This window comes from Cyanistes caeruleus, unplaced genomic scaffold (assembly GCF_971803275.1).
Source record: "Cyanistes caeruleus unplaced genomic scaffold, bCyaCae1.hap1.1 HAP1_SCAFFOLD_11, whole genome shotgun sequence".
NCBI lineage: Eukaryota > Metazoa > Chordata > Aves > Passeriformes > Paridae > Cyanistes > Cyanistes caeruleus.
In genome coordinates, this window is record NW_028255883.1 from 274,858 (window position 1) to 297,255 (window position 22,398).

Sequence of the window (22,398 nt, forward strand, 5' to 3'; positions counted from 1 at the left end):
CAGAGCAGCTGGGATGTCAGAAAGGGGCTGTGTGACAGCTCCGAGTGGGTTGTGTGAGGTCACAGATGGGGCTGTGACATAACAGAGTTTGTTGTGTGAGGTCACAGAGCAGCTACAGCATCATAGAGGGGATTCTGTGGCATCAGAAATCAGGGTGTGACAACAGAGTGTGGCTGTATGACATCCCAGTGTGGGCTGGGTGATATCGCTTAGTAGGTTGTGACATCACAGACATTACTATGACATGAAAGGTTGAATGTATGTCATCATAGAGAGTGTTATGACATCACAGATCAGGTTGTGACATCACAGAGTTGCTGGATGACATCACAAAGCCACTACAGGTTGGACTGTGAAATCACTGGTTGGTTGTGAGACATCACAGAACAGGTTGTGAGGCCACATGGCAGTGATGTGACATCATACAGCGGACTGTGACATCACAGAGTAGCAGTGTGACATCACAGTGTTCCCTGTGACATCACAGAGAAGAGTGTGTGATGTCAGAGAGAAGGCTGTGACATCAGAGTGGGTTCTGCCACCTCAGAGGGGCTGGGGCATCACAGAATGGCTGTGGGACATTGCAAGGGCAGTGGGGTCTGGCACAGGGGGACAGGGACCTCCCCGGCAGCATCCCCGTGTCCCCCAGGGCCAGAGCCTGGGCCAGGGCTCCTTCACCCTGTCACCAACAAGGGCTTGAGAGCACTTAAAAAATCCCCAGCAAGGGAGCAGCAAAAACCAGATTTAATATTAAGCACCAGCAGCACAAAGTTCCTTGGCAAGAGTCACTCTGCTCCTGACTGGACATTTCAGGCACAGCAAGGAAACAAAGCAACAACACAACCAAACAAAATCCAGGCAACTAAACCAGAAATGAACCCAGAACTGTCCCTGTGTTTTTTTGTGTGTGTGTGTGTGTGTGTGTATGTGTGTGTGTGTGTGTGTGTGTGACAAGAGGACAGTGAGGGCAAGGATAAAAGGAATACAGCCTAAAAGCTCTACAGAGCTCAAACTTAACAGGACTTCACTTAGACCTCAACCTTAACTGATAGCACAAATGTCACAATTTAGCAAAAGAGCTGTATTTACTATATTTAACCTAACTTATAACCTATGACTTTTTGATTTAACAGGGGGATAACCCTTAACAATATTCAACTTAGCTTATAACTTCTATTAAACTTAACTCAGCAAAGAGCAACACTAGGCAGCATTTAACTTAGTTTATACCTCGTGACTTACCCTCACTCACAGGCCTGACTGACTCAGATCTCCAAGGCACCCCAGCCCCTCCGAGAGCAGCATTTCTGCCACATTTGCCAGGGCACAGCGCTGCTGTGTGCACACAGACAAAAAGAGGCAGTGCAAGGCAGCTGTGAGAAATTCCCCTGCAGGGCAGGGAAATGCTCCCTGTGGATGCTTTGACATCTCCCCAGCGGGCGAAGGGCTGAGCCTGGAGGAGTGGGGGGATTGGCCCAGGCTCCGTCGTTGTTCGGGGATGCCCCGAGTGCAGCAAACGGGAGAGTTCCCGGCTCACAGAGGCCCCACTCCGAGGGAGGTGGCTGGCCCAGGAGAGCTGCAAGGGGCTCCTTTTGGAGCGCTGTTTGTAGGGCCCCAAGAGAGGGACTTCAGGCACTGCAATGTTTCATCCTGGCTGCACTCGGCATCAACAGCTTTCTTTGCAAGGCTGAGAACAGGGATGCTGTGCCACAGAGGGAACAGAAACAGTTCCCAGGGCTGCTCCTGAAGCAAGCAGGAGCTGGTTGGCAGCAGCAGTGCCTGGGAGCAGACAGTGTTTCTGATGAGCTGCACAGGAGCTGAGGCCAGGGGCTGTTGGCCAAGGCCCAGGCCCAAGGAGCATTTCTCAGCTGGCACGGTGGCCTGAGAAGGGCAGGGGGGAATGCACCAGCACAGGGCCCCATGGAACCAAGGGACATCTGTGACATTGTGGGGCACCAAGGAATAAACAAAGCATTGTGACACTGTGGGGCCTCATGGAACAGTGAGACCATTGTGGTCCCCACAGAACCAAGAGGACCATTGGGATACTGTGGGGCCTCGTGAAACCAAGAGGCCTTTGTGACACTGCAGGGCTACACGGAACCAAAGGTCCATTTTGATATTGAGGGGCTTCCTGTAATCAGTGGTCCATGGTGACACTGTGGAGCCAAAGGAGACCTTTGTGACACTGCAAATCCCCAAGGTCCATTGTGACATTTCAGGCCTCATGGAACAGAGGAGTCACGTGATATTGAGGGGCCTGTGGGACCACAGAGACCATTGTGACACTGCAGGGCCACATGGAATCGCTGGGACCATTGTGACACTGCAGGGCCTGATGGATCCTGAGGCCATTGTGACAACTCCATGGAATCAAGAGTCCACTGTGACACTGCAGGTCTTCTTATAATCAGCGCTCCACTATGACACTGCTGGATCCCATGGAATCACAGCACCATTATGACACTGCAGGGCCCCATTGAAGTAAGGGTCTGTTGTGACTCTATGGGGCCCCATAAAATCAAGGGAACACAGAACAGGTCTGGCTGCTTTGGCCTCCCAGGGGCCACCTGACTGGTCCAACTGACCTTGACATGTTGAGGGTCTCTTCTCATCTGCTACTGAAACACTGGGAAGGCACTGTGAGTTCCTTCCTGTGGGAAAGAACTATACTGCTTCTCAAGGCATCCATGGCCAAAATTTGGTTTCCACCTCCAACATTCCCTTGATCCAAAGACTGCTCCCAGACATATTCTGCCATTACTGACAAGTTGGGCTGGCCTTGGCCTCCTGACGTCCAGCTCTCACCTGCTTTCCAAACCCTGGGCCTCTGTGCTTTCCTTCCTATAGAAAAGAATTGTCCTTCTCAGCCAGGTGCCCATGACCAAAATTGGGATTCCACTTCCAACGTTGCCTGTTGTGAGAGACTGGAGGAGATTTTGGCTGGAAACATTTTGTGTGGGGGCAGGAAGGGGCAGGTCCAGCCTTGCCCAGCCCTGTAACCCCAGCACTGCACTGCCCTGGAACCCCAATCCCCCCAGAGCCTCTATCCCAGCCCAGCACTGTCTGCCAGGCCCTGGCATACCAAAGGCAATGCTCCACACTCACCTCTGGAGCCACCAACCCAGCTCCTGAGTAACCAAATTATTGGAAATCCCACCTGGGGAAGGGCTCAGGAAGACCAAGGGGTATTTAAGGCTGACCACAAGGAAAACACACATCTTGACCCTACCTCCTCTTGGGATTTCTCTCTGAACACTGCTGGAATCCAGGAGTTGGTAGATCTGTGGGTCTTTCTCTGTATCTTCTTTGTCTTTCTCTCTTTTTGTGTCTTTTTCGGTACTCTTGCAAATTTGGATTAACCTAAAATTGAATGGGTTTATAGTTTGTGAAGCTGAATGGGCCAAATTAATGCTTTGAGAAATGTTTATTGTTGATTGAATGCCGTATTAAACCATTTGTCAAACTTTCTCTGATTTACCAATAAAGACTGTTTTCTGGTTTTGTCCTCTTATCAGAAGATCTCTTATCAGTATTTCTCCAGTGCATCCAACTCAGAGGACACAAAGAAATGTAATTCCTTTTAAAGGTCTCCTTAAGAGAGTTGTTTGGGGGATGGGGCTCAGGCCTTGGCTCTCCTGCTTGGCACAGCCCAGACAGGGCTTTCACAGCCCCATTCCACACTCCATTTCCCACCTGGAGCCGCTGGTGCCTCTGAGTTCTGCTTCCCCAGCCCCAGGGACGCTCTCCTTGTCTGCCCATTCCCCCACAGTCTCTGAGCAGGGATGTCCTCAGTGGGGGCTGCTGACATCCTCAGCAACTTGGAGGCTGCTGCTGCTACTGGCTTTTCCTTCTCCAGAGGCTTGTTCAGCCTTCAGCTCTTCAGGTCAGGAATTCAGTGCCCCAGGGCTCACTCACATTCTGAACACCTTAACAAGCCAAACCTCTGGAAATAACTTGATTCATGTTTCCAGATTGGATGGGGATTGCCATGGCACCCAAACCCAGCAGTGGGGTCAGTGTAGTGTCCATGGCAACAGCCCCTTGCAATGGCCCAGGGCAGGTTGGGATGATAATCCACCCTCACAGCTGGCCCAGGGCAGCTCTGCAGTGCCCTTCCCCACAGCCTGTCTGCACAGAAACACTCCCAGGGCTCTCTGCATTTCCCTTCCCTCACTCTTGGCTCACTCACACACCTCCCAACAACCCACTTGGTGCTTTCAGATGCCAGGAGTTCAAAGCTTGGCTGGCCTTCAGCAGCTGCTGTAATTCTGCCTTCAGCCAACTCTGGCTTTGTGTTCATTGTAGAACTTCCTGTGTGTCTGAAACATTCCTTGCATGGTTCTGCCTTGGGGAAGGGGAAGCTCCTTGGTGGCACCTTGGGCTTGGCACACACTTGAGGAGGGTGTCTGTTTTCCATACGGAAACTGAGGAGTTTTAGATTGCTAAAATCAAAGAAGGAAAACCCCTCTTTGCCTGAGTGCAGCCAGTTGTGTGAGCAAAGCAGGCCCCAGGGGAGTGAGGAGAGACAGGATGGGGCTGGGGAATGTGGAGCAAGGTTGTCCACACTGGGTCAGACCTCAAGACACAGCTTCTCTGACCTGGCCAGACCTTCTTAGGAGAGACCCTGGACCAATATCCATTACTGAATGCTACAATCCCTCTGCTCCAAAGAGAACAGGAATAAAAGATGCCCCTTAAAATAGGAATACATATTTCTTAGAAGCTCATAGAACTATTTCTCCGTAACGATTGTAGAAAACTTTCCTAAAAACTGCACCAGACCAGAGGGAAATCAAGGCACAGCCATGGTTTATTAGGACTTGCTTGATCCTAATGAGTCCCATGGTGCATTTGGAGCTGAGCCCTTGAACCTCAGGGCCTGAGAGGAGATTGCATAAGCCTTTCCAGAAGTCCAAGTCAGAAAAAAACCCAAAGTGTCTCGTTTCATTAATGGGTGCCACTGAGGTCCATCCCCAACACAGGCTCCTCATGGACTCTTTGGAGGACAGAATTGGAGGCCAGGATTGCACAAAAACCTCTCAGAGAGACTCAGTGTGGAAAGGAAAATCCAAAGTAGCTGAAAAAACCCTGAGTATCTCAAAGTATTGATGAGCCCCACTCAGTGTCAATGCAAAGCTCCCAGGGGACTCATTAAAGCAGATAACTGGGGCCATGATTGCACAAACTTCTCAGAAGAAGTTTTCTCAGAAGTGGGAAGGAAAAAGGAAAGTGCCTTAAGAACCTGAAGTACCTTGAAGCATTAATGAGCCCCACTGAGTGTTGTTACTGACAAAGCTTCTCAAGGGACTAATTACAGCAGATAATTGGAGATCATGATTGCACAAACCTCTCAGAGACTCCAAGGCAAAAGTAAAAGCCAAAGTCCATTGAAAAAGCTGCAGTTCCTGAGAGCATGAAGGAGCCCCCAGGGCCATTCCTGAGCAAGGCTCCTCAGGGACTCCTTCCAGCAGATCCCTGAGGCCACTGGCATGTGGGCTAGGGGGGATGCTGAGGGCAGGCCAAAGGGGGTGACAGTGGCCAGCCTTGCTGGGGCTGTGCCAGGAGGCCCCAGGGCCTCAGGACAAGGTGTCTCCTCACAGCCCTTGCTGGCACAGAGGCTGCTGTGGCCCAGGGCACCAGCACTTGGCTTCTCTTTGTCCCCACCTGTCATCAGTGCCTCCTGTTCTCTGCCCTGCCTGGGGCCTGGGGACACTTTCTCAGTCACATCCCTCACTGGGACCCATTAAAAGGAAAAGAAACTTTGGATTTGGATTCTGACTTGGACTTCTTGAGAAGTTTCTTCCCCTCCCTCTCAGGGACTGATGTTCAGGGCCTCAGCACAAAGGCCCAAGAGGCTCATTAAAGTCCTGCTGCTGTGTCTGTGCTGCTGAGCTGGGCCAGGCTCTTGGCACAGAGGCAGTTACTGGAAACCAAGAGGAGCTTCAAAAGCACATTTCTCTTGCTGAGCAGCTCCTCTCCCAGCCCAGCAGGGCTGGGGCACTGCCTGCAGCCACCCTGGGGCACAGCCCAGAGGCACAGAGAGCTTCAATCAGTCAGGGCTGGGAAGGTGCTGAGAAGTGCCTGGGGCACAATCCCTCCCAGCCCTTGACACAGGAAGCCTCTGGCTGCAGGACAATGCAGCTGCAGCTCCTGGAGCCATCTCCTAAAGCTGGAACATCCCAAGTGCCTAGGGACTCTGTGAGTACAGCTCTGAGTATTTCTGCTGGAGGGGAACTTGAATGCTCATGAAGCTCTGACATGCTGAGGCCTTCTGATCAGTCATAGAATACTTCCAAGACAAGGATTTTCATAAAAATGAGGACATTTCCTAAGACTTTGTATTCAAATTCCTAATATTGCAGAACGGCAGGGAGGAGGGGGGGGGGATAAATATTAAAGATATTATGAATTTTGACAAGTTCTTGAGACATGCAGACTGTTACTTTTAGTGATCAGTAGCTTCACAGGAGATAGCTAATGTGCATTCAGCCACTCTGCCCATGGACAGCACCAGCATCACCTTTGCTGGACCCATCAGCCTTAATCTGAGCTGTCCTTTCTCCAAGCTGCAAACAGAACCTGCCCCCAGCCAGAGCCCTGCAGAAAGGCAGCGTTCTGTCAGGCCAAGGAGAGTGCACAGAGATTTGGGATCTGTGGGTGCTGGCAGGGAGAGATCAGACACAGGGAAACACCTGCAGGAGGAAAATCTCCAGGAAGCAGAGAGAAGATCAGGGAATGAGAGTAAACAAAAGCCCAGAAATCCTGTGACAGAGAGTTTAGAGATGTCCATAGGAGCCCCTGCAGTGCAGCCCCTCCCTCTGAACAAGCCCTCTCCCTCCTGTCCCCCCAGCCCAGCCTCTGCCCTCAGGGCTGGGCTCCCAGGTGTGAAGCCCCTCCTGTGCAGGCAGAGCTGCAGCAGAGCCGTGGGGCAGCTCTGCAGCCCCGGGCCCAGGTCCCTCTGCAGAGCACAGGGCTGGGAGCAGCTGCCCAGCACTGGGGGCTCTGGCGGGGGGCACAGCTGGCTCAGGGGGACGCTGTCCCCAGTGCCCGGCTGTGGGCAATGCTGGCAGTGCAGCCAGGGAAGGAGCTGGATCTCCCTTCATCCAAAGCCATCATATGGACACTTGGAAGTCTCCCTGAGATTTCAGTCCCAGCTGGGAGCTTCAATGCAGAATGCAAACCTGTCCTAGAGCATGTTTGTGTTATCTGAAAGACCCACGGGGGAAGGTAGAGGTGTTCTGACAGTGACAATGCTGTTGGGTTGGTGAGATGAGCAATGTGAGTCCTTGGATACAAAGGTGGAGCTGGGCTGTGGTGGATCCATCTGCTCTCAGCAATACCTGATGATCTTTAAGGAAAACATGGGAGAGTAAACATCCTTCATTTGAGGAAAGTGAAAGCCCAGAGAAACTCCAAATGAATGAAGTGACAGATCATCTCCCCTCAGTCTCCAGTCATCAGCTTGCATCAGGGAACTCACTCTGTTCTACCAGAGGGCAGCAGAAATGCTGAGAGTTTCTGATAGCCAAAAATACCAGGAGAGACATGGGGGGGGCTTAAAAAGAAAAACTCTGTGTTGCAGAGGAAGGTGCATGAGAAATGGTTTTGATTTCTCCTGTAACTCTTCACTGTCTTTTTCCTCATGAACAGGTCCCCATGCCCAGCCACAGCAAATGTCCAACAGCAGCTCCATCAGCCACTTCCTCCTGCTGGCATTGGCAGACACGCGGCAGCTGCAGCTCCTGCACTTCTGCCTCTTCCTGGGCATCTCCCTGGCTGCCCTCCTGGGCAACGGCCTCATCATCAGCGCCGTAGCCTGCAGCCACCACCTGCACAGCCCCATGTTCTTCTTCCTGCTCAACCTGGCCCTGACCGACCTGGGCTGCATCTGCACCACTGTGCCCAAAGCCATGCACAATTCCCTCTGGGACACCAGGACCATCTCCTATGCAGGATGTGCTGCACAGTTATTTATTCTTGTCTTTTTCATCTCAGCAGAGTATTCCCTGCTGACCATCATGTGCTATGACCGCTACGTGTCCATCTGCAAACCCCTGCACTACGGGACCCTCCTGGGCAGCAGAGCTTGTGCCCACATGGCAGCAGCTGCCTGGGCCAGTGGCTTTCTCAGTGCTCTCATGCACACAGCCAATACATTTTCCCTGCCCCTGTGCCATGGCAATGTCCTGGGCCAGTTCTTCTGTGAGGTACCCCAGATTCTCAAGCTCACCTGCTCCAAATCCTATCTCAGGGAAATTTGGCTTCTTGCTGTTGGTGTGTGTTTAACTTTTAGTTGTTTTGTGTTCATTGTTTTCTCCTATGTGCAGATCTTCAGGGCTGTGCTGAGGATCCCCTGTGAGCAGGGATGGCACAAAGCCTTTTCCACCTGCCTCCCTCACCTGGCTGTGGTCTCTCTGTTCCTCAGCACTGCAGCATTTGCACACCTGAAGCCCCCCTCCATCTCCTCCCCATCCCTGGATCTGGCCCTGTCAGTTCTGTACTCGGTGCTGCCTCCAGCCCTGAACCCCCTCATCTACAGCCTGAGGAACCAGGAGCTCAAGGCTGCAGTGTGGACACTGATGACTGGATGGTTTCAGAAACATTAAACTGCAGGCCAATTTCTGCAAATCACTTGTAATAAAAGTCATCTTTGATTCTTCTTGTTGGTTTCATTTTGGATGTTTTCTTTGTTTTCATTTTTAGATCTTGTCCACAATAAAATGTCATTGTTTTGTGCCACTTCTCATTTTGTTTCTCTCTTCATCTTCCCTTTGGCCACAGACTGTGCCAATGAGTGGCTGCGCTCTTGGTAGCTTTAAAGGAACTAAAGGATCTCCTAGAAAAGTTTTCTCCTGAGATCTCCTTTTTGTTCCCCTCTCTGGAGCTGCAGCAGCAGTGTCTGTGTGCAGAGCTGGGGCAGATCAGTGCTGGCACAGCAGCTGTGCCCAGGAGCAGCAGCACTTGGTGTTGCCAGTGCTGCTCCCGTGCCACTGCCCCGCTGCCCTCCTGCCCTGGTGTTGCTGCAGGGCCTGAGTGCTCTCGGGGCCGGGCACAGCCCTGGGGGTGGCAGTGCTGGGGCTGCAGCAGGGACAGGCCATGGGCACTGCTGGGGCAGTGCTGACGCCTCAGGGCAGGGCCTGGGGGCTCCAGGCTCCTTGTCCAGGCTCTCTCAAGAACACACCCAGGCCAATGCTCAGCACGGAAAACACCCGTGAGCAGCCCCAGGGTGGCTGTGGGCAGGCTGGGGGCAAACAGCATGGCTGGGGCTCTGCAAGGTCCCTGGGGGAGACAGGAAGGAGCAGCAGAGCAGGGGCTGATCCATCCCCACTGCTCTGGACACCCCAGCACAGCGTCCCAGAGAATCCTCACGGAGCTGCCAACAACATCCCCCCTGTGCAGCCCTGGCCTCTCCCCCAGCTCAGAGAGGTGCCGCATCTTTGCAGGCACAGACACAGCAGCACTGGCTCAGAAGCTCCTGTTTGCACTGCCCAGAGCAGGTGTCAGCACCCCCATGGTACTGCTGTGGGGAGATGAACCTGAGGGAGCACAAATGCCATCAGCCCCAGGGGCCAGGAAGGGCTGGGGGACGGGAGGGAAACCACTCAGGTTTGTTGTGGCCTCTGAAGTCACACAGAAAGTTTGTACTCATGAGCTGTGAGTTTCCTGTGCCACTGCAGATGTTGTTGCTCAGAGCCAGGGCTGCCTGGCAGTCACCCCCAGACTGCCTTGAGCATTTCCTTTACTTTACCTTTGCTTTCTTTACTCTTCCTGCTCCAGATTTCTTCCTATTTCCCACCCCTATTCCCTCCCCTGCAAACAGCCCATCCCTGTTTGCCCTTTCCTCTCTGCCCCCACTCCCCATTTCAGTTCCTGAGCTGGCACCATGAGAAGGTCCCTCGGGGAGCAGGATCATCCTACAGGTGCTTCAGGAATTGTCTGCAGGGTTCTGCAGTGCCTCATGCTGCTCCCTTGCCAGAGGCAGCACAGGCCAGGGGGGCACATCTGGGCTGCTGTGTCTGGCTGTGGGGCTCCCTGTTCTGGGCAATGACGAGGAGCTGGAAAGGCTTTGCAGGACTGACAGGATGGGTTTTGGGGGCTGTGTGGAGAAGCTGAGGGACCTGGGCTGCTGGAAGTTGCGAAGAGAAGGCCCAGGGCTCATCCTGCACCTGCTCCAAGGGTGGTTTCAGAGAATCACAGAGTTAGCAAAGTTGGAAAAGACCTTGGAGATCATCAAGTCCAACTTGTGCCATGACATCACCTTGTCTTCCCTGAACCTCCTCTTCTCCTGGATTAACAACCCCATCTCCCTCAGCTTCCCCTCACAGAACTTGTGCTCCAGACCTGTCACCAGCCTTGTTGCCCTTCTCTGGACACTCTCCAACCCTTCCATGTCTTTCCAAAATTATGGGCCCAGAACTGGACACAGCACTCGAGGTGAAGCTCAACCAGTGCCAAGCATAGGGGAAGAATCCCTGGCCTGGTCCTGATGACCACACTGTTCCTGATCCAGGCCAGGTGCCATTGGCCTCCTTGGCCACCTGGGCACACTGATGGCTCATGCTCAGCCTGCTGTCCATCAGTGCCCCAGGTCCCTTTCTGCCTGCCTGCTGTCCAGCCTCTCTATCCCCAGCCTGGAGCGCTGCAGAGGTTGTTGTGGCCAAAGTGCAGGACCTGGCACTTGGACTTGTTAAACCTCACCTTGTTGGGTCTGGCCCCTGGATCCAGCCTGGCCAGGTCCCTGTGCAGAGCCCTCCTACCCTGCAGCACATCAACATTCCCAGCCAGCTTGGTGTCACCACGGTTCCATGAGGCCCTAGAGTGTCACAATGGTCTCCAGGATTCCATCAGGCCGCCCAGAGTCACAAAGTCCCTTTGGTTCCCTGGGGCCCTGCAGTATCCCAATGCCCCCATCATGACATGACGTCCTGCTCTGTCACAATGTTCTGCATGCTTCCACAAGGCCCTGCAGTGTCACAGGGGCCTCTTGGTTCCATGAGGCCTCCGAGTGCCACAAGGAATCCCTTGGTGGTGCAGTGCCACAGTGGAGACCAGGTTACACAAGATCCTGCAGTGTCACCCTTGGTTCCATGGGGCACTACAATGTCACAGGTGTTCCCTTAGTTCCAGGAGTCCCTGCAATGGAACAATGGCCCCTTGATCCCACTGGGGCCCAGGGTCTCACCAGGGTCTCCTTGGTTCCACAGTGGCCCCTTGGTTCCACAAGGCCCAGCAGTGTCACAGTGGCCTCTGTGGTTCCACAAGGACCCCGACTGTCACCATGGACTCCTTGTTTCCATGTAGCCCCACAGTGTCCCAATGGCTCTTTGGCTCCTTGGTGCCATGTGGGACACAGTATCACTGTGGTCCTCTGAGTTCCTCCAGGCACCGCAGTGTCACAGTGGCCCCTTGCTTCCCCAGGGCCCTGCAGGGTCACAATCATCAGAGAATCAACCAGGCTGGAAAAGGCCTTGGAGAGCATCAAGTCCAACCTGTGACCCAACACCACCTTGTCACCCAGACCATGGCACTCAGTGCCACATCCAGACTATCCTTAAACACTTCCAGGGATGGTCACTCACCCAGCTCCCTGGACAGCTCATTCCAATACCCAATCATCCTTCCTGTGGAGAATATTTCCTAATGTCCAGCCTAAACGTCCCCTGGTGCAGCTTCAGGCTGTGTCCACTTGTCCTGGGACTGTTCCCTGGGTAAAGAGCCTGACCTCCACCTGGCTGCACCCTCCTGTCAAGTTGTTGCAGAGAGTGATGAGGTCTCCCCTGAGCCTCCTCTTCTCCAGGATAAACAACCCCAGCTCCCTCACAAGATGTGTGCTCCAGCAGCCTTGTTGCCCTTTTCTGGACATGCTCCAGCCCCTCCATGTCTTTCCAAAATTGGGGGCCCAGTACTGGACACAGCACTCGAGATGAAGCTCAACCAGTGCCAAGCATAGGGGAAGAATCCCTGGCCTGGTCCTGATGACCACACTGTTCCTGATCCAGGCCAGGTGCCATTGGCCTCCTTGGCCACCTGGGCACACTGATGGCTCATGCCCAGCCTGCTGTCCATCAGTGCCCCACGTCCCTTTCTGCCTGCCTGCTGTCCAGCCTCTCTGTCCCCAGCCTGGAGCACTGCAGGGGTTGTTGTGGCCAAAGTGCAGGACCCGGCACTTGAACTTGTTAATCCTCACCTTGTTGGGTTTGGCCCCTGGATCCAGCCTGTCCAGGTTCCTGTGCAGAACCCTCCTACCCTGCAGCACATCAACACTCCCAGACAACTCGGTGTCACCACGGTTCCATGGGGCCCTAGAGTGTCACAATGGTCTCCAGGATTCCATCAGGCCTCCCATCCATCCATCTTTGGATTATACTGGGAGTGACTGGACTCATATTGGGAGTATCTGAGAGTGACTGGCAACATACCTTGCACATCATCCCTCATACTGGGGGTGACTGGGAGCAACTGGGAGCACGCTGGGGGCAAATGGCATCATACTGGGACTGACTGGGTTGATCTAGCCAGAGGCAACTGGGACCATCCTGGGAGTGCTGGCATGTGACAAGGATCATCCTGGAGCTTACTGGGCTCATATTGGTGTTGAAAGGGAGTAACTGGGATCTCTGAATACCACAGGTTCCTTTCCCACTCTCTGAAGAAGGAGCTTCACAGTATCCATGTGTGAGGTGACCTTCACCTGAACCAGACGCTGTTAGGAGAAAAAGCTGCCTGTGCTGGGAACTCCCACACAACAAGTCAATGCCAAGAGAGAGCATTTTCCTTTCACAACTTCCCTCCTGGAGCCACAGTCCTTTTGGATCACACAGCAGGCAAGAGAACAGCACAAAATACTTGGCTGTGTACAGTTTTTTGGCTGGACCTGCAAATGGAGGGAGTGCCAGGGTCCACTGCCACAGACTCTCCTCTTGGGGAACAGAACCCCCTCAGGCTCCATTCCAAATGCTGTGCACACCCTGCTGGCTTAGAAACAAACCCTTTTTTTAAGAAACTTTTGGCAGGAGCTCTCCCAAACATATGGCATTTAATGGCAATTTCCTTTCAAAATCACATCCATTCCAAAGGAAGAACAGAAAGCCCACAGCAATCCCAAAGGCACATATGGTACACCTGGGGAAATGCTTGACTTAGGGGCCAAGTGGGTTAAAAAATACCCATAAGAAGCCCCAGAGTCCAGAGTGCAAACTGCAGCAACCACTTACTGGATCATTTTGGCTGTGCTGCTCACGTCTGCAAACTGTCTGTCCCCCTGCCAGGACAGAAGGACACCCGTCAGGGGCTGGGCTGGCTGCTGAGAATGCCTCAGGCAGGAGGATCCTCAGGCAATGAGCAGGCACCCAGAGCCGCTCTGACACTGAGGCCTCTGTGCCCCACAGCAACGGGAACGCCACAAGGACATGGCAACATTCCTGTGACATCACAGCAGCAGCTCACCCAAAAACCTCCTGGAAGGTTCTCCGGGGTCACCAAGGAGCACAAAGGATCCTCAGAGGGCACAACCTATTGCCCTCCAAAGGATCCAAGAGGAACTCAGAAAATGCAGCAAACGAGGACACCCCCCAGCCCAGCCTGGACACTCAGAAGGAACAAAGATGTGACCAAAGAAAAGGAAACACAACTTCTGTTCACTGATGCTTCTGATTAAAACCAGCAAGGCTTGTTCCCTCTGGGATCTTTGTTCTAGTTCTAAAAACAAACAAGATTCTCTGCTGTAAATGTACAGAAAGCAGGAACTTGGGGGAAAAGAAGGATGAGGGTGCCAAAGCCTTGTGTGACTTCTTGGACATCCTGTGGCTGAGGGTGTCCAAGGCAATGGACTCACAAGTGGGGTCCCTGCCCTCCCGACTGACAGCTGCCATCTCTCCTTCAGCCCCACACGTGGCTCAAACAACCTCCTGTCAAGGGCCTCCATCCACACATTCCATCACCAACCAGAGATGCTCATCAACCAGGTCACCCAGCATCCCTGAGGCCACAGCAGGGAGTGCTCCTGGCATCTGGTAGAGCACTGTGGCTTTCCTGGGATCCTTCTGGTGTCTGTGGTTGAGAGGAGTGGGGTAGATGGAATCAGGATGGGTCACAGATCAGCAGCCCCACTGCAAGCAGTGCTTTCTCCTGCTGTGTGGGGACCATGTGGTGACTGATATTGGGCCTCCTCTGGCTTTGGCTCCTGCAGAGCACACAGTGGGTCAGACACTGGGCTGAGGGAAGGGGTCCCATGGAAACCCAGCACAGGCATTTCTCTTTGGAGAGAATTTCTCTTTCTACAGTGAGAAAGGAGAAGAAGAGACTTTCCTGTCTGCTGAGATTCCCTCTCCTCCTTCAGCAGCCATACCACAATCCATCAGTACCAGAGTTGATAGGATCACTTCCCTACCAGGGAGCACAAGGCACTCAAAACTGAACCGTGCCAGAGCCCAGGCCTGCCTGCCCATTTGGAGGGTGTGGGGGAATGGAATTTCAGCAGGAGTTGACCCACAATGATACTTTGCCACTTGTGGGTTTCTCACAGCCTTAGAAGGAGTTTGAGATCTCTCCCAACACCTGCTCACCCTTCAAGTGCACACACGTGCCTGGGGACAATTCAGGTTCACTGGAGTGGTGGCTGCTTCCCTTTGAAACAGGAGCTGTTGCCTTTTCTGGTGTGCTTAACTCCTTTCTAACTATTAGAAAGAGGGAGAGTAAAGGAAATGACCCTGGTGGTAGGGGACCAGAACCTTGGAAAAAGATGAATCGTCTTTTGTCTGAATTACAAATTAAAACTCTTTCATTTATTCCTTTAGTACTAATCTTTTACTACAAACAAAAGCATGTTTCTGAGCTGATTGTTGGGATTCAGGGCTTCATTTCTTGTTCTTGTTGTTATTATTATTTATTAGTATTACTTTTCATTGTTAAGACTTTTAAATCTTAGACACTAATAACAATGGCTGGATGTCACACTGAAATATGAGTGAAACACACATTGAAAAACAATGACTGAAAGTCTCTTGCTTTTCCCACTGGGATAAAACTGTACAGTCAAGTCCAAGTTGCAAGTGCATTCTCAAGATGGAAAATCCTGTTAATGGTGGGTTTGGTGTGGTTTGGAGCTGGGGAAGGGTCTCATCCCCTCCCAGAGCTGCCCCAAGCCCGCTCTGCTGCCACGTCTGCACTCACAGCCCCTCACGGCTGCCCTGCCGTGGGGACATGGTGGGACCCCCTCCTGCCAGGGCTGAGGCTCCTCATGGCCCCTCACAGCCCCTCACGGCTCCATGGAACTTCTCATGGCCCTGTAGAACCTCTCATAGCCCCTCACAGCCCTTCATTTCCCCTCACAGCCCCTCACGGCCCCTCACAGCCCCAGGCGCGGGGCTCCTCCCAAAGGAGAAGGGGTCGGGCCCTGCTTGTTCTCCTTTTATTTCGGTCCCTTCACAGCGCCGAGTAAAGAAAGGCTGAATGGAGCCTTTCGCCAGCGTTTCCCTCAGGCTTCATTGCGGGCTGAAGCTCTGTGCTGGCGCTGGCCCGAGCACCAACATCCCTGCAGCCCCCAAGGCCTTTGCTGTCCCCCCGTGTCCATTCCCTGTCCCCGAGTCCCGCCCGGCTCTGGCAGCAGCAGCAGCCGCAGCGCAGCGGGCGCAGGCCCGGCCCGGCCGGGGCTCCCGGCCACGAGCAGCAGCAGCGCCGGCCCTTCCCACCTGCTCCTGCCTCGGCTCCCCAGGGCTTTTGCCAGGGCAATTCTGGACTACAGCAACAATCCCCCACAAACAGCCCTCAGGCTTCCTCAGGGCCCGCCTCTGCTGCCCTGAGCCAGCCCTCAGAGGAAGAAAGGATCGGGTTCCAGCGCTGTTTTCAGCTCTGTTTTACTCACCCTGAGGTGACAGCAGGAGGCTGTTGGTGCCTTGGCCTTGCACATTGTAGATCTCGTCTGCTTTTGTTCCTCTTCTGCCTGCCACCTGAATTTTATCTGCAAAACTACAATTGCCTCTTTCAATCAGTGCTACCCACTGTGCTTTAGTGATCAGTAACTCAAGATTTTTTGTCTCAGACATCATGAGTGGCAGATTTTGAAATGCCCTCAAGTCCCTGAGCACTAAGTCGAGGGGAATGAAAGCCACACAGCTGACATTTGCAGTGCTCAAACACAGCCCTGTTGCTGCTGCTGCTGCTGAAATAGAATCAAGTGACAGGGGCCATCACAGAAATTGCCTCTGCAGTGGCAAATAAAATGAAAAAATCCACCAGGAGAAAGAAAAATCAGAACTTGACACTTAATTATTTTTTCCGAGCAGCAGCAGAAAGTGGAGATGCCCAGAAGTATTTCCAGCTGCTGCTGATCCCAGCTGGAGCCCAGCCTGCTGCCCAGTCCCAGTGGGAACCTGAGCCCAGCCCGGGCAGCTCCCGCAGTGTCGGGAGCTCAGCGCACGCGGGGCAGGCCCAGAGCCCCGGGCACGGCCGCCCATTGCGGGGCAGCGGCACAGACGGAATGTCCTGCGGCCCAAACCTCCTGCTCCTCACACACAGCTCCCATCCTCCTCCCCCTCCTCCTCTCCTGGCATGGCAGAAATTCCAGCTCCGAGGAGGCTTCCCAAGAGAGGCCTCAGGCTCCTGTTTCAGCCTGAGTGTCCCTGCAGAGGAACAGGGCACCTTTCAGGCACTTCCACAAGCTCCAGGTTCTCATTTCCTGGGCAATCTGCCATGCAAACAGCCTTGCCAGAAGGGACAAAAGCAAAGGGAATTAACTGGGAATTATTAGGATAAAAATCAACCTTCTTACAGACAAACTTCACCAAGTCATTCCCTGCATTTGTCCTTTTCACATTCTTTCTCTCATCTACTGAGAGGTCCAGCTTATCATGTTCTGGTGCTTATCAACAACTGATTGTGCTCTTGATTTCTCCCAGTGCAGGAGATGTACAATCACCTAAACTGAACACACAAAACAAACTCCCTCTGTCAGCCCATTTTCATGTTCCAGATCACTTTCAAGGTGTCCATGGGGCTATTGGAATGATGAGCTCTCCACTGCTGGCTGCAGGCTCTGGAGATTCTTTCTCCACATTCAGCCAGGCTTGTATTCCCTAACAATTCCTGGCAGCTCATCATGTTTTCTTCGGGTAGAAGAGTAACAATGAAAACCTTAGCAATGGCACAACTCCCCTGTCCACAAGGAAAAGCAAGAACAAGTTGTCAAGTTCTTCAGATAATTTGTCCTGCTTTGCTGCAAGAGTTGTGCTGCACGCACAGTGTGGGAAGCCAAGAGAAGCTGCAGCTGGGGGCACATCTTGAGACAGGAGCTGCACCTTGTTCTCCAGGACAGGTTTTTGGAAAGAAAAGACAGGACTGTGAAGATTCTGGGAAAATTGAAACAGCTTTTTTTAAGAAATTAAAATAAAATCAAAAGAAATGACCAATATGTTTTTCTCTATTTATTTTTATGTTTCCCTTTTCCATCTTGCACTAGTTCTCCATCCCATTCATTCTAAATGGATCTCACCTCTAAGATCCATCACTTGGCAAGTTTTAGACATTGTAAAATACCATGAGCGACACCCAGTTTTCCTTCCCCTGTTTTTCTTGGAAAGCAATGCTGGAGACACAAGTGCAGTGCTTGGCTCAGGTACAAATTCTGCATTCAGGGAATGTGCTCAGACAGTGTCTGACGCTCAGCAGGGACAAGGCACAGCAGCAGCCAAGGGCATTGCTGTGCCCCTGTGCAGGAATCAAGACTCTGGCTCTTGGCTCAACACGGCAAAGTTCCCGTGTTTGGCCAGGCTCAGGGGCTGCCCGGGGAGCGCGGGGCTCGGCGCGGGGCCGAGCGGGCAACGGACAAACGGCCCCGGGGACAAACGGCCCCGGTGCTTCAGTTGCAGCGGCAGCAGCGGCAGCAGCAGCAGCAGCGGCGGCGGCAGCAGCGCAAAGAGAAAAAGCGAAAGAAGCGACATTATCGCCCCTCTTTATCTTCTCCTCTCCCTCTCCCACTGTTCCACCCTCTCTCCCGCGGTCCCTCACCCATTCCCGATCTCCTTTTCTCTGTGTCCCCCTCCTCTCCCAGTTCCCCTCTCCCCTTGCCCGCCCGGGACATGCCCCCGGCCCGCCCCTGGCCCCGGCCCCGGCCCCGGCGCCGGCCCCGGGCGTCCCGCCTCGCTCTCGCCTCCGCCCGGCTCTGGCCGAGCTGGCGCTGGCGCTTCTGGGCGGGCCTCAGTGCCTGGGGCTGGGGCGGTATCGCCGCCCTTTGGCTCCGCCTGCTCCGAGCCCTGCCCCGGCCCTGGCCCTGGTCCCGGCCCTTGCCCCGGCTCCTCCCGGGGCCCGCGGAGGACACAGGCGGTGCAGCCGTTGCCGCCGCCTCCGCTGCGGCTTCCCCGGCCCGAGCTCCGCCGCTCGGCAGCGCGGCCGCTGGCCCCGAGCCGCCGCTGTCGCGTTCCAAGGAGCGGACGCCTGCGGATGCTCGGCCCGGGGAGGTCGGGGAGCGCTCGGGGGCCGTTCCTGGCCCCGGGCCGAGCGCTGACGGCCGCGTCTCTTCCCCAGGGAAGGCGCAGGAGGCCCTGCAGCAGCGCTACAGGATCGGCTCGCTGCTGGGGCGCGGCGGCTTCGGCAGGGTTTTCTCGGCCACTCGGCTCTCGGATGGCGCCCCGGTGAGCAGAGGGGCCAGCGGCGGGCGGAGGAGGAGGAGAGGGCGGAGGAGGAGAAGGGGTCGGCGGAGGAGGATGGGGCTGGACACGGTAGGCGGCGAGCTGAATCCGCTGCTCCCTTTGGCTTGCAGGTGGCCATCAAAAAGGTGCCACGGAACCGCGTCCGGCACTGGGGCGAGCTGGTGAGTGAGCGGGGCCAGCGGCAGAAGCCGGGGCGTGCCGGGCGGGGATGAGCCGGGGCCCGGCAGGGTGGGAGCCACCAGGACACCTGGAGGGAGAGCGGGCGTGGGGCCAGCGGAGGGCACAGAGCATCCCGGGCTGGCTGAGGGCTCCCCGAGCCCTGGCACGGGCTCAGCCCCACTGACGGCACCGTGCTCCTCCCGCAGCCCGACGGCACCAGCGCACCACTGGAGATAGTGCTGCTGGACAAGGTGTCCACAGGCTTCTCCGGTGTGGTGCAGCTCCTGGAGTGGTTTGAGCTCCCCAACACCATCGTGATGGTACTGGAGCGCCCAGAGCGGTGTCAGGACCTGCGGCATTTCATTCGGGCACGGAGGTTCCTGTCAGAGGAAGAGGCGCGGGAGCTTTTCCGGCAGGTGCTGGAGGCCGTGCAGCACTGCACCAGCTGCGGGGTCCTGCACAGAGACATAAAACCGGAGAACATCCTGGTTGACCTGGACACCGGGCAGGCAAAATTAATTGACTTCGGCTGTGGCACCTATCTGCAGGACACAGCCTACACTCAATTTGCAGGTGAGCCCACCCAGGAGTAGGCTCCCGGTCCCGGCATCTCCTGGCCCAACATCTCAGGGCCCAACCAGGGTGTGGCAGCAGGGATTCTCCCAGGACTGGGGCTGGGGCTGGGGCAGCCAGCCTGACAAAATCCCCTGTGGGTGGGGGTAGCAGAGAGGGAGAGCCAGGACCTGCACACCAGCTGGTTTGGTGTGCAGGTGAGAATGGGCTTGGACTGCTGTGCTTCCCTGCTTTGCCTTGGTTCATAATATTTTTTGGGCAATGCCAGCAGGGAGGATGTGGGTATGGTTTTTCCCCAGCACTGTGAGCAGGTTTTTCCTTTGTTTGTCATGGTCGGGCCTTGCCAGGGTTTCTGCTGCCCTCTTCCAGCACCAGTGCCTTCTTTTCCAACCCTGGGTTTGTACACAAGTCCCAAGTTCTGGCGAGAGGGCAGCAGGTCACCCCCTGTGCCACTGGGGCAGCCCCACATGCCCAGGGATGCTGGGCTCAGGCTCTGGGAGCAGCAGCATCCCCCTGATGAGCTCCATCCGTATTCCACAGGAACACGATCATACAGACCCCCGGAATGGACCAACTTCAGATGGTACTATGGCGAGGCAGCAACCGTCTGGACCCTGGGCATCCTGCTGCATGAGATGGTCTGCGGGAAGCACCCTTTCAGGAGGGGCTGGAACATCAGCTGGGCCCAGCTCCCGCTGCCACAACGGCTCTCCCAAGGTGGATCATCATGTCTGGGCACAGGGGGAACACCAATGTTGGGAGACAGCAGCGGGCTCGTGAGCATCCCGCTCTGGCAGCTGCTGAGGAGGTGGCACATGTCCTGCTCTCCTTCTCTCCTCCAAAACAGAGAATTGATGGGAAAGTTCAGGCCCAGCTCTGGGCACATCCAGCGTGGCCTGGGCACGGGTATAGTGGGGCAAAGCAGACAGGAGCCTTCTCCAACTGACCAGTGGTTTGTGGTTTCTCTCCCCAGATTGCCAAGTTCTGATCAGGCGGTGTTTATCCCTGCACTACTTGGACAGGCCCTCATTAGAAGACCTGTTCTGTGATCCCTGGATGCAGGATATTCATCAGCCATAGAAGAAGGGAGAGAGCCACAGGCACAGTGATGCAGGGACCTGGTAAGTTACAGCTCCACACATACCCTGGCAATCAGAAGCAAAGAAACCCAGACTTCTTTGTCCTGCCTGTGTCACTGCACAGGGCTCATCGAGTGGGAACACGCAGCCCTTGTGCTGGAGCTGAGCTGCTCTGCCCAGCACTGGTGGCCGCCATCTGAGCTGGTTTTGCTTGTCCTGGTTCAGTGACAGCCGGGCCCTGGGCAGAACCCTGACAGCCTGGTGTCACCCCAGGGAAGAAGGAGCCCCTGGAGAAGCTGCACCAGGTGGGGTTGCTGCTGCTGCTGCTGCTGGGGACATGGAGGACAACAGCAAGGATGACAACCTCTTCCTCCACCTGGCCAGCGGCAGCTGGCGATGATGGACTTTGATTCTGGCACCTTCTTGAAAGCCAGGCTCCACAGAGAATTTTCAGGTAAGTCCAGACCCAGGGGGATGCTCCCAGATTTGTGCATTGGCTGGGAACCAAAGGTTTCCCCTTTGCTGGGGTGGATGCAACTGATTCTTCAGTGGTTGCCCAGCTGGTTTTTGGCAGGGCTGGGGGTGTGGGCTGGGGTGGTTACGAAATGGGAGTGGGCTCCTGGTCCTGCCAACAGCCCCCAGCACCCACCGTGCCCCAGGCTGGGGCTGGGGCAGCCAGCCCAACACAAACAAACCCCCATGGCAGGAGCACAGGTGGGACTCCAGAACCTGAGCACGGCTGCTTTGCTGTGCAGGCAAGGAAGGGCTTGGGCTGCTCCACTCCCCTGCTTTGCTTTGGGATCACCGTGATTTTGGGGGACAGTGCAGGGGGGAAGGGAGAAATTATGGGCTTCCCCACCCGTGGGTGGGTTTTTCCCTAGAATGGAGGGGTTGTGCCTTCCTCAAACTCCTGACAGACATAAGATTTTTTACCTTTTTTCTTCTTTCCCCTTTTTGTCTGTAACCTATTTTCATTAATTTGTTGTTTGTTTTTCTAAAGGAAGAATTCTGGGTGGGGTCCAGTCTGGATCAGGAAGTGCTTGGGACCAGCCGTGGTGTGGATGGGCCGTGCCCTTGGAGAAGGCTGAGGACATCGTTTGGGACCAGCTTTTCTTCTGGCAGCAGATGGTGTGAGGTGGGTCCTCATCTCCTTGGCATGGGTGGGACAAGAGCTTTTGGGAGATGGCAGCGGGCACAGGAGCATCCCGCTCTGGGCAGCTGCTGAGGGGCTGGATCTGCCGTGGCTGGCTGCAGACTGGGCACATGTCCTGCCCTCCTGCTCTGCTCCCAAAGGCAGCAGTGATGGGCAGCTTTGGGCTCAGCGCTGAGCACGGCCAGCATGGCCTGGGCACCGTGGCTGGCTGGGACAAGGGGACAGGAGCCTTGAGCTGACGGGCGGTTTCTGGTTTCTCTCCTTGCAGCCGGGCTCTGCGGATGCTGAGGCTGCTCTGGGCTCTGCCAGGGCTCTGCTGGGCTCAGCACCGGGCCGGGATCAGCCAAAGAAGAAACGGTGTGACCTGCAGCAAAGACTTGAGCATTTTGGCAATGCAGCTCAAGTCTGCAGAGTGTCCACCTCCAAAGGAAAACATGACACTCCCCCCAAAATTAAACTTGTTCCATAACTTCTGAAATGAAATCAATCTGGGATGACCCCAAATGTCATTTTTCAGCTTTCTCAAGCTGTAGCTCAGCCCTTCTCTGAACAGTTCTCTCCCCCACCTGCCTTTTACTTCACAACTGCTCCCTCCTTTCCCCCAGTGATTTCCCAGCCCATCACAATCTCCATCACACTGCAGCCTTCCTTGATGCCCCTCACCACGAGGAAGGCCAAGCCCCAGGCTCAGGGACTCATCCTGTCACTGGCTGAAGAGCAGCAATGTCTGTCAGTGCCAGGGGCTCTTGGATGTCTCTGAATTCATGGACAGAAGGGTCTGTCTGTG

At 54.8% G+C, this 22,398-nt stretch overlaps 2 protein-coding genes across 2 annotated transcripts; both read left to right on the plus strand.

The window, feature by feature from the left end:
• Positions 1–7,676: 7,676 nt before the first annotated feature.
• On the plus strand, positions 7,677–12,246 carry LOC147647283 (olfactory receptor 14A16-like). The gene has a single exon (XM_086872222.1). The coding sequence runs from the start codon at positions 7,677–7,679 to the stop codon at positions 8,607–8,609; it is 933 nt and encodes a 310-aa protein (XP_086728348.1). The 3' UTR covers positions 8,610–12,246.
• A 5,612-nt stretch (positions 12,247–17,858) lies between these two features.
• Positions 17,859–22,094, plus strand: LOC147647284 (serine/threonine-protein kinase pim-1-like). Its single transcript, XM_086872282.1, has 8 exons — positions 17,859–18,629; positions 18,758–18,808; positions 19,013–19,379; positions 19,920–20,096; positions 20,353–20,500; positions 20,684–20,912; positions 21,459–21,593; positions 21,880–22,094. Exons 1-5 carry the CDS (start codon positions 18,078–18,080, stop codon positions 20,457–20,459), a joined length of 1,254 nt encoding a protein of 417 aa, XP_086728408.1. The 5' UTR covers positions 17,859–18,077; the 3' UTR covers positions 20,460–20,500; positions 20,684–20,912; positions 21,459–21,593; positions 21,880–22,094.
• Positions 22,095–22,398: the final 304 nt, after the last annotated feature.

Coding starts and splice junctions, on each gene's coding strand:
- LOC147647283 (XM_086872222.1), top strand. CDS start 7,677: ATGTCCAACAGCAGCTCCATCAGCCACTTCCTCCTGCTGGCATTGGCA.
- LOC147647284 (XM_086872282.1), top strand. CDS start 18,078: ATGCCCCCGGCCCGCCCCTGGCCCCGGCCCCGGCCCCGGCGCCGGCCC. Junction 18,809..19,012: donor TCCGGCACTGGGGCGAGCTG/GTGAGTGAGCGG, acceptor CTCCTCCCGCAG/CCCGACGGCACCAGCGCACC. Junction 20,097..20,352: donor GCCACAACGGCTCTCCCAAG/GTGGATCATCAT, acceptor TTCTCTCCCCAG/ATTGCCAAGTTCTGATCAGG.